Genomic DNA, 12,382 nt, shown 5'->3' with positions numbered 1-12,382 from the left:
TGATCTTTAGAAAATGGAATTGTTGGCCAGGTGCAGTGGCTCACGTCTGTAATCCCAGCACTTTGGGAGGCTGAGGAAGGCGAATCATCTGAGGTCAGGAGTTCGAGACCAGCCTGGCCAACATGTGAAACCTCATCTCTACTAAAAATACAAAAATTAGCCAGGTGTGGTGGTGGTGCATGCCTGTAATCCCAGCTACTCAGGAGGCTGAGGCAGGAGAATCTCTTGAACCCAGGAGGCGGAGGCTTCAGGGAGCCGAAATCTTGCCACCGCACTCCAGCCTGTGTGACAGAGCAAGACTCCGTCTCAAAAAAAAAAAAAAAAAAAAAAAAAAAAAGAAAGAGAGAAAATGGATTGTCCTCAAACAATAAATTTTGATTTAAAACATACCAATAAAGAATCTAGAAGTAATTACCTGGATTATCTAGTATTATAACTCATTTTACTAAAAATTACATACATTTTATACCACATATATACCAGAAGGTGCTTTTAAATCTGCTTTCAATATTGATATTTAAATATCATTTATAAAATTATAAATCTATGAATATAAAAGCTCCCACTTACTTTTGCTGTGGTAGACATTGCTCCAGCCATCTTCATTTGGGAATTCATCACTTTTGTTTGTGTAGACATAGAAGTAACTTTTGAACTTACAGCAAAAGTTCTCGTCTTCTGTTTCCGTAGATGCACGAGTTGTTTGGCTAAAACTCTGCAAGCTTCCTTATTACCAATCTTGGCCATTTTCTTAATTTCTAATTCCTAAGAGAAGAAACAAACAAAATAAAATAAAATCATTAAGGGGTAGTCCTCAATAATTTATTTCAAAAGAACGGATCTAATATACATAACAGACCCTTTCTCCCCGATCATGAAGAGGGGAAGAAGCTATTATAAAGTCATAGAGCAAAAGAGTAATCTAAGAAGGAAATTTAGTCTACATGTTTACATGGAAAGGACAGAACTGGTATCTTCATCCATGAATACAAAGCAAATCTACAAAACAGTGCATATGTAGAGCCCAAAAGAAAATTAAAAAAAAAAAGACTATCTAAAAGAAGGTAAGAGAAAAAGAACAAACATACAAGCAAAGAGTTGGTGGGACAGAGCACTAAAGGGCAAGGTGATAGATCTAAAACTAATAATACAATTACATTAAATAAAATAGTCCATTTTATACCTCAATTATAAGACAGACTGTTGGATTAAATAAGAAAGCAAACCCAACTGTATGCTATCTGAAGGCACCAACTTATACAAAAACAGTCAAGTAAAAGGACAGAAAAATATACGCTATACACATACTTATCAAAACCTGCCAATCCAGAGTGGCTATATTAATAGAGATGAAATAAACTTGAGAACGAGGAATACTACAGAAACAGAAAGGGGTATTTCATAATGATATAAGGGAATCAATACCAGGAAAATCTTAAATGTGTATGTACCTAATCAAAGTGATTCAAAATATATAAAACACAACGGACAGAACTGAAAGGAGAAATAGACAAATGTATAATTAGCATGAGAAATATCAGCAACTCCACTCTTAAGCATAAAGCCTAATTGTTACAAGTAGACAGAAAATCTGCAGTGATACAGAAGGCTTCAAAAACACTATCACCAATTTGACCTCACTGACATTTGTAGGAAACTCCAACATTGACAGCAGAATATACATTCTTTAAAAGTGTCACTAAACAATCACCAAAGTATTCCATATTCTACATCAGAAAACAGGGCTCAATAAATTTCAAAGGACTGGAATCACACAAAGTATGCTAACTACAATGAAACTCGAAATTCATAAGAAAAATATGAAAAGAAAATCACCAATAAGTGGAAATTTAAAAATAATAGTTCTAAATAAGTCATGGGTTAAAGAAAAAAAGCACAGAGGAAATAATATTTTGAACTTAAGAGAAAATGCAACATAAAAATTTGTAAGCTGCAATTAAAATTGCTCTTAGAAGAGTTTACAGCATTGAAGTTTGCATTTGAAAAAAAATGAATACTTCATAAGCTTCAACATAACATAGAAAAAAGAAGTACAAATGAAACACAAAGTAAGGAAATAAGATAAACAAGAAAATAAATATACAAACTAGGAAGGAAACAATCTGGCCAGGCACGGTGGCTCACGCCTGTAATCTCAGCACTTTGGGAGGCCGAGGCGGGTGGATAATGAGGTCAAGAGATCGAGACCATCCTGGCCAACGTGGTGAAACCTTGTCTCAACTAAAAATACAAAAAAATTAGCTGGGCGTGGTGGCACACGCCTGTAGTCCCAGGTACTTGGGAGGCTGAGGCAGAAGAATCACTTGAACCCGGAAGGCAGAGGTTGCAGGGAGCTGAGATGGCGCCACTGCACTCCGGACTGGTGACAAAATGAGACTCCATCACAAAAAAAAAAAAAAAAAAAAACCAAAAAAAAAAAAAAAAAAAAATCCATACAGAAAATCAATGAAACCAAAAAGCAAAAGCTGTGTGTGTGTGTGTGTGTGTGTTTTAATAGATCAATCAAATTGATTAACTGCTAACCAGGCTGATGACAAAAAAAACTGAGAAAGAGACAGACAGAAAGAGGGAGAGAACACAGTTACAAATACTGAGAAAGCAAAGAAGGGCATCACTTCTTATCCTAAAGATGTTAAAGGATAGTAAGGGAATATTATAAACAACATATCAGTATATTTTAAAATGTAATAGAAATGGACAAGTTACTTGACAGACTAAAGCCACCAAGATCATTCAATAAGACAGATGACCTAATCCACTGTATATCTATTTTAAAAAATAATTTATAGTTCAATAATCTACCTACAAAGAAATTCTTCATTCACATATGACTTTACTGATGAATCCTACCATACATTTAAGGAAGAACTACACAAACTCTTCCAGTAAAGAAAAGAGTATGGGACCCTTGCCAACTCATGCTATAAGGCCAGCATTACTAGGCCAGCCATTATTACCCTGATATCAAAATCAAATAAAAACACTGCACTGCTGCCTACACTACACACACACACACACACACACAAAACTACAAATCAGTATATTTTATGAACACAGATGCAGATATTCTTAAAATTTCAGCAAACTGAAAATATATTAAAAAAATATATCATTAACAAGTGAGGTGTGTGCCTGGAACAAAAGGTTGATCCAACTTTTGATAATCAATGTAATTCACTGTATTGACAGACTAAAAAAGAAAACCACACAACCATTTCAACAAGTACAAAACACTGCTGAGGAAAATTGAAGATCTAAATAAATAGGGATCTACATAATGGAGAGATATAATACCTTCATAGGTCAGAAGACATAATGTTAATATCTCTTCTGTTAACGTTAATTAACATTATGTTAATATGTCTTATGACACAATGTTAATATGTACATATTCAACGTAATCCCAATCAAAATCTGATCTTTTTTGTAGAAACTGATTTGTATTCTATACTCTGGTTTCTCTTCAAATCGTATAAATCTTTCGCCTTTTACTAAAGATTTCCGTGGAGAGGAACAATTCCGAGTCTTAAACCAATTTTTTGAGGTCCCACATTTGTGGGACTAATTAAAAAAAAAAAAAAAAAAAAAAAAAAGAAACTGATTTGTATTCTAAAGTTCCTATAGATATGCAAAGCACCTAAAACAGCCAAAACAATTAGGAAAAAAGAAGTGTGAAGTGGAAAGATTAATGCTCACTTTTAGACTTACTTTAAACCTTTTTTAACAAAAATAATGTGGTATTAGCTTAAAAACAGTCACATAAATCAATGGACTAGAGCCCAGAAAGATGTCTACGTTTGGACAACTGATTTTCCACAAAGATGACAAGGGAAAGTGTCAGCAATAATTATGTTGAAACAACTGACCTTCCATATGCAAAAGTGAACCTCCACCCTTACCTGACACCATACTGAAACTTAATTCAATATGGTTCACAGTTTTAAATGGAAGAACTAAAACTGAATTATTTCTAGAAGAAAACACAGGAGAAAATATTACTGACTTTGGTTTAGGCACTCATAGATAGTACACTAAAAGTAAGCAGTACACTAAAAGTACTAGTTAGAGAAAAAAGGATGAGAAATATTAACAACTCCACTCTTACGCATACACTCTAATTGTGACAAGTAGACAGAAGATCTGCAATGATACAGAAGACTTAGAAAACACTATCACCAATTTGACCTAATTGACATTTGTAAGAAACTCCAACATTGAAAAAAAAGAATAAAAGAATAAAAAATTGTACTTGATCAAAATAAGCCAAAAAAACCCTTTCATTCCTCAAAAGACACTTAGGAAAATGAAGGACAAGGTTAAGAACTTGGAAAGAATATTTGGCCAACATATACTTGATAAAGCATTTGTTTCCACAATATATAAAAATCTATTGTAACTAAGAAAGAAAACAATTTGATGAAAAAATAGGTAAAATATTTGAATAGACACTCTGGCAAAAAAGGTAAGTAAACAGTAAACAGGTATATAAAAAGATGTTCAACAGCATTAGTGATTAAGAAAATGAAATTTAAAATGACAATCTACTATACACCCACAAAATGGCTAAAATTAAAGACTGTCAACTCCAAGTATGGGAAACAACTGTAACTTTCATACATTACTAATGGGAAGAGAAAACATTACGGGCACTCTGCAAATTTTTCAGCACTTTAATTTTAATTTTTTAGCAGTTAAACATACATTTACCCTATGACCCAGCAATCTCACTCAGGAATACACCCAAGAAAAATGAAAACCATGTTTACAAGAACTTTGAATGTTTAAAGCAACTTTATTCAAACAACCAATACCTGGAAACAACCCAAACGTCCACTGGCTAGTAAATAGATAAACAAATTGTGAAATATCCAAACAATTGAATAATACTCATCAACAAAAAGTAATTAACACTAATGCATGAAACAGCACTGATTAACCTCAAAATAATCAGCTCAGTGAAAGAGGCCATAAAAAGGAGTTGATATTCTATGATTCCATTTACATAAAATTCTAGAAATGAAAACTCATCTACAGTGACAGATCAGTATTTGCTTCATCAGGAAAAAGGGAGACAGGCAGGGATGGGTAGGAGGGATTTCCAGGGGCATAAGGAAACTTTGGGGAAGATGGATATGTTCATTACCTTGACTGTAATAATGGTTTCATGAGTTTATACATATGTCAAAACCTATCAAATTGTACACCTGAAATATGTACAGTTTATTGCATGTCAATTATCCCTCAATAAAGTTATTTTTTAAAGATTTGAGGTAATATACACATAAAAACATAGCATAAAGAATATTTAAAAATGAAGCAGATCAGTCTATTATAAAAGTACATTCATTGTCAAAAACACAATGATCTTTAAAATATCAAGCAAGACTCCTCTGAGTTAATGTAATTTTTAAAATAACCTTTCTTTGTTTTCCATGACTATTTTATCTTTGTTGTTAACTAAGACGGTGGTTCTGCCTTGAGCAATATTTCTTCCTAGATACTCATGACTCTCACAAACTGAAGAATAATTTGATTCTATAATCAACAGAATACACAGAATCCCAATAAGTCAGCAGAATGACACAATAAACAAAGGTAAGCAGAAGATACAAAAATTATTAACTGCCATTTCTTAGTTAAGTAAATTACTTGCCACCTGCCATGTGCCTTTTTCCTAGTTAGCTAATTATTCCTACAGTAATTTCCAAATTTGTTTGAAAAGTTAAACTGAAATTTAATGTTCTACTTACCAGCTGTTTTTCTTGTTTCTCTAAAGCTGCTCGATCTCTGATTATAGCCCTCTGTGTACCTCGTAACTCTCGATTCTGTTCCTTTATTACATCTAGGAGAATCACAAAAGAAACCTAAATTTATGGGTTGTAAAATTTTCAATAACATTTAAAATACCAGATTCACAGATCATGATTTTTAAAAATCTTATATTGGCTGGGCACGGTGGCTCACGCATGTAATCCCAGCACTTTGGGAGGTGGAGGCGGGTGGATCACCTAAGGTCAGGAGTTCAAGACCAGCCTGACCAACATGGAGAAAAGCCGTCTCTACTAAAAATACAAAATTAACTGGGTGTGGTGGCACATGCCTGTAATCCCAGCTACTCGGGAGGCTGTGGTAGAATAGCTTGAATCTGGGAGGTGGCTGCGTTGAGCCGAGATCATGCCATTGTACTCCAGCACTCCAGCCCGGGCAACAGGAGGGAAATTCCGTCTCCAAAAAAAAAAAAAAACTCTTAGATTTACTAGATGTCAATTTTTTTTTTTACTTTAATATGCTAAAAAATTAGTTAAGTATTAAAACCTGAATTATAAATATTAATAAAATATAAATAATTGATAGCAGGTGAATGGAAATATGCTACAGTCTGAGATTTAGCCAAAAGTATTAAATCACAATAAAATATTCCCCTAGAGAACTGATTAGTATACAATGTTTTATATAGCACATATATATGTCACACACACACACACCCTTTTCATGTCTCCTTACTTTAATACTATATGAAATTCAGAAAGGAAGACAGGTTACACGTTTATTAAATATGTTTGGTTTTCTGCAGTAAGTATTAACAGAGTGAAACACCAGACTTTCCAATGAGGCAGATCTGGATTTGAATCTCACCTCAGCCACCTGATCATCATGATTACACCTTGGAAGAGTTAGTTGATACTCGAAATCTCAGCTTTCTTTTTCATAAGAAAGGACAGTAAGGAGTAAATAACATACAAATGTTCTGACATACTGCAAGTATCCTCTCAATTATAGTATCTTTCTAATTTATCTGAATTCATTGGGATTCTTTAGACCTACCTTTTGAAGAATTAAAATTTTACTCTAGGCCTGATGCACTGTAATCTGGGTTAGTTGTTACTAAACAGTGGTTTCTTCAAAAGATCAGATATCAGTGTTAATTCTTGGCAACGCTGATCTCTTATTGTCAGAAATTGTGTTAAGTTACAGACATTACACAATTTAATGTTCATAATAATGCTATGGAGTTTCTATTACTTTATATATAAGAAAACTGAATGTTAGGAAGGTTAAGTGGCTTGCCCAAAGCCACATAAGTAGCAAGTAGTAACACCAGATTTGGTTGGATCCAACCATTCTGTTTCTTGAACCAGTGATCTTAACTACTTCACTAGACTAACTTTTTAATAAAGAGATTTAAAAACAACAACAGCAACAGAGAAAGAACAGTCTCTTCATCAAATAGTACTGGGAAATCTGGACATCCACATGAAAAAGAATAAAGTTGGACCTTTACATCACACTGTATACAAAAATTAACTCAAAAAAGATCAATAACCCAAATGTAAGAGTTGAACCTTGGAACACACACAAGTAAATCTTTATGACCTGGGATTTGGCATTACATTCTTAAATATAACACTAAAAGCATAAAGAGCAAAAGAAAAAAAAGAGATAAATTGGACTTGGTGAAAATTAAAATTTTTTATGCATTAAAGGACATTATCAGGTGAAAAGACAACCTATAGAATAAGAGAAAATATATGCAAATAATATATCTGATAAGAGTCTGGTATGCAGAATATATAAAAAATTCTCATAACTCAAGAAACAAGATACAAACAACCCAACTTTTAAATGGGCTAAAGGCCTGAACAGACATTTCTCCAAAGAAGATATACAAATGGCCAATGAACACATAAAAAGGGTGCTCCACGTCATTAGTCCTAAAGAAAATAATACTACTTCTCATGGATTAGAATGAATAATTTTTTATAAAAGGAAAATAAGTGCTAATGAAAATGTGAAAATTGGAACCCTTGCATATTGCTCATAGGAATGTATAATGGTTTGGTTACTATGCTTAACAGTTTGGTGATTCCTCAAAAAGTGAAACATCAAATTACTGTATGACCGAGTAATTCTACTCTTAGATATCTACCGGAAAGAAGTGAAATAAGTATTCAAACAAATACTTCTACATGAATGTTCACAGCATTAGTAACATTAGCCAAAAAGTGGAAGTAACCCAAATGACCACAAAGAGGTGCACAGATAAACAAATTGTGGTATATAAATACAATGGAGTATTACGTAGCTATCAAAAGAATGAAGTACTGATACATACTACAACATGCGTGAACCTCAAAAACATTATGGTAAGTGAAGATGCCAGATAGAAAACATCACAATTTATAATTACATTTATATATCAGAGGTAAATCCATACAGACAAAGCAAACTGGTATATGGCAGGGGTTGAGGAGAAGGCAGAATGGTAAGTTACTGCTTAAAGGGTACAGGATTTTATTTTGAGGTGATGAAAATGTTTTAGAACTAGATACAGGTAGTGGTAACACATTATTGTGAATGAATGTACTAAATGTCACTGAACTGTTCACTTTAAAATGGTTAATGTTATATGAATTCAACTTCAATTAAAACAACAAAGTCAAAAATTATTATCTTTTTTAAGATAGTTATTCTATAGTTATAATAGTTACAGTTAGTAGTCACTATAGTCATATTATTGATAAAACTAATCAACCACAATGACTTTCTGAATAAAAGTTAAAATAAGATGTCAAAACTCCTATATCCTACCTACAAGACATCTATCATATCTCTTTTGCTTATTCTGTTTCTCAATTTTATACTGGTGGGCATCTAATACTTAGGATTTACTAGTGAGGTATTCTACATGTTGTTTAAATACAGGAATATGAAACCATGGCATATCTCCAATAGAGATAAAGAAAGGGGGGGCTTTCTCTCCTGCCACCTACTTTCTTCTTCTAAAATGAGTGAGACTTAATAGGAAACATACATTTCATTTAAAAGAGAGGGTGTGGAAGATCCACAGATAAATGTATTTGGGAAATGTTAAAACTGAAAAAAAAAATTAAACACACTTCTTTGCTTCAAGGCTTCTGGGAATGTTTAATACATGGGTATGCATTGTTAATCTTTAAATGGAGAATATATCATAGATTATTGACCAAATGTATTAAGAATTGTCTTTAAGAAATATCTATTAATATTTCCTAGACACTAGTATCCCCTAGAGTATGGATTGGAACATGCTGTATTAGTTTGCCAGGGCTGCCACAACGAAATATCACAAAGTGGATGGCTTAAACAACAAAAATGTATTTTCTCACAGCGCTGATGGCTGAAAGGAGTCTAGGTGCCAGCAGGTTTAATTTTTCCTGAGACCTCTCTCCTTGGCTTGCAGATGGCCACCTTCTTGCTGTGTTCTCAGATGGCCTTTTTCCCTGTGGATCTTTCTCTTCTTCTAAGGATAGCAGTCATTGAATCAGGGCCTCATCTGACTTTATTTAACCTCGATTACATCCTTAAGGGCACTATCCCCAAATAGAGTCACATGAGTGGTCAGAGCTTTGTCATATGAATTGTGGGGGGCAGAGGGGACAATTCAGTCCATAATACACACCTTTCCTCAGACATCTATAGACTGACCCCAAATAACAAACACACTCTCATTTCCCTATCTTTCAATGGAATCATGAACCTCTTCATCCGCAACACTCAAACACACCCGATCTTCTTTTGGACTTAGTTCCCTATTTTGTCAAAGCCAATGGACTGATATAAAAAACATTTACCACTTACCCCGCTGTTTCCATAGAAAATGTGCTCTAAATTTTAAACTCAAAAAATAAATGAATTTCTGGAGTACAACTCCTTTGTGTACTAAGGACTCCCTAAACTCAACTAGTATAAGATGAATTGGCAGTATCAGCTGTTTTGTTTTGTTTTGAGACGGAGTTTCACTCATGTCACCCAGACTGGAGTACAATGGCGCGATCTTGGTTCACCTCTCAGGTTCAAGTGATTCTCCTGCCTCAGCTTCCCAAGTATCTGGGATTACAGGGATGTGCCACCATGCCTGGCTAATTTTTGTATTTTTAGTAGAGACGGGGTTTCACCATGTTGGCCAGGCTGGTCTCGAACTCCTGACTCAGGTGATCCACCCGCCTCAGCCTTCCAAAGTGCTGGGATTACAGGCATGAGCCACTGCGCCCGGTCATGATGATGGTCTTATACAAGCTACAACAGTACTGCTCAGAAAGACAAGCCACTATACTGAGAAGTTAAATTGTGGCCAGATAATTGACACAGGAACACAGCAACTGCTGAAAGTTAAGATCTAAAATTCTATCTATATACATTTTTTCATTACGAGGGTGATATAATTAAACATATAAATTTGGTCTTTGTCCTGGGTTCCCGGCACAGAGGGCCTAAAACCCTTGAAATTTCTTGAATGATAGGAATGTCTTTTGTTATTCACAACAAGCTCCTGTGCACCATATCTGAGTATATGGGGTAGGTGTGGGAGGGCAGCTGATAGCCTCAGAAAGGTTGGTCACCAGAAAGACCAAACACTTGACTAAAGGGTGAGACATTTTAACCCCACCCCCACATGTCAGCAGAGGTGGGTGCTTGAGATAGGGTTATAAAAAAACCTTAACTAAGAGATTCAGAGAATCTCTCAGTTGGTGAACACACTGATATGCCAGGAAGATGGCATACCCAGAGAGGGCATGGAAGCTCTGTCCTCCACCCTCGACCCTTGACCTATGGATCACTTCCATTTGGCTATTTCTAGTTGTATACTTTAAGATACACCAGTAACAGTAAATGAAGCACTCTGATGAGTACTAAGAGTTGTCCTAGTGAATTATCAAACCTGAAGATGAAGTTGTAGGAAAACCTGGTCAGTCAGAAGTACTGGTGGCAACCTGGGACTTTCAAGTGGCATCTGAAGTAGGGCAGTCTTGCGGGACTGTCTTTCACTTATAGGGTCTGCCCTAACTCTAGATAATTACTGTCAGAACTGAACTGAATTGCTGAACACCCAGTAGGTATCTGAGAATCATCGAGGCTAGGTATAGCCATCTTTATGGGAAAACAAGTACGATTACATGCGAATTCAACAAAACATGCAATTTAATTAAAATAGTTTGATTTCACTTTTCTTAATTTAATGTAACTATATGTACCATAACAGTCACTGTATATCATAAAAGAAAAATAAAGAAAATTAACTACCGCATATTCCACAGCCTCATAGTTGTTAATAGGCTTATTAATATTTAAACAGTTCTAAGCTATAAACTCAGAGCGGCTAATGTTACATACTAAAACATAATCACAACACTTTAAAACATATATGGAAAGACAGTAAAACATATTTTCATATGAGACAATAGAAATATACTATAAAACTAACAAATTACTCTTCTTTTTTTAAAACAATCACTATATTAAATCCACGTTTAATAATCTGGTCTTCTAGATAATTCAGAAGGAATAATATGAAAATAGTCTGAGACAATTTTCATGTTTTTACAGCCACGTTTATTATCCACTAGATTTATTTCTTAGTAGGCATGATTTCATCCCAAGATTACAATCTCTTTAAGAGAAGAGAATACATATATTTATTTACTTGCTTGTTTGTAGTCCCACCTTTCTTCATGCAAATACCATCCCCATACATCATACTTAGTAGCGATCTATGGGAGTGCAAACACATACATTGAAATGTGAAAGGATTCCTCTTACAGGCATATTTAACACGTCTTTAAAATGTAAAACAAAATCAGTTGTCAAAAAAGATAATTTAACAATAGTAAAATCTGAAATATGATAGCTAGCTTTCTACAATGGAAATGTGGAGCATTGAAATAATAGGCTATTTCCCTTATAACTTTCTACTTTCCCCATTTTTCAATGTGAGGCAAGATCATGACAGAAACATGTACAGGGAACTGTTGCCACCTAAGAGAGACAGAGTGCTTGACTCCTGTCTATCCTCTGCTTCTTTCTTCAGGCAGATAAGGGTGTACACTAAATTTTTCGTTCTCTAGGATTTCATCTACCTTGTGGTTTGCTGCAAAGACATCACAATAGGTGGTAATAGAAAACTTCACACTGTGAAAATGCCAAAGGTACATGGATATGATATAGCATATTCTCTCTCTTACCATTCAGTGAGATAAAAAGGGTCTGGAGGCTTGATTCATCCAATACCCTCTCTTTGCCCATGCCCAGCACAACACTTAGAAAAGGCCACCCAGGCCAGTTCCACCCTGGGCATTAAAAGCCTATCTCAAGTCTTTCAGGTTCTTCTTTCTGAAGGAAATACACAGGTCTACAGTAGAGTGATAAGATCATACACTTAAGTCTTGGACTTAAGAGACACAAGCTGTTTCCGCCTTGTTTGGTTCTGAGTCAATATGGTTTATCTGCTTACAAAAAATAAAAAGTCAAAAAATAAAAAATAAAAACAAAACAAAAAAGGTCTCCCATATGGTCCAGTCTAGCTCACCAGAATTCTCTGTTTGGG

General features: G+C 34.6%; 1 protein-coding gene across 3 annotated transcripts in view; it reads right to left on the bottom strand.

Moving 5' to 3' along the window:
• Positions 1–12,382, bottom strand: part of CHMP2B (charged multivesicular body protein 2B) — a 29,534-nt gene that overhangs the window by 8,551 nt on the left and 8,601 nt on the right. The window contains exons 2-3 of one of the 3 annotated variants that reach the window (XM_011976672.1): positions 5,772–5,863; positions 571–765 (exon numbers count right to left, since the gene is read on the bottom strand). In XM_011976672.1, coding sequence (XP_011832062.1) covers positions 571–765; positions 5,772–5,863 — 287 coding nt within the window. The remainder of the gene's footprint in view (positions 1–570; positions 766–5,771; positions 5,864–12,382) is intronic. The other 2 variants (XM_011976677.1, XM_011976685.1) reach the window with 2 other exon arrangements.

This window comes from Mandrillus leucophaeus, unplaced genomic scaffold, assembly GCF_000951045.1.
Source record: "Mandrillus leucophaeus isolate KB7577 unplaced genomic scaffold, Mleu.le_1.0 Scaffold102, whole genome shotgun sequence".
Lineage (NCBI taxonomy): Eukaryota > Metazoa > Chordata > Mammalia > Primates > Cercopithecidae > Mandrillus > Mandrillus leucophaeus.
This window is presented reverse-complemented; position numbering and strand designations above follow the sequence as displayed.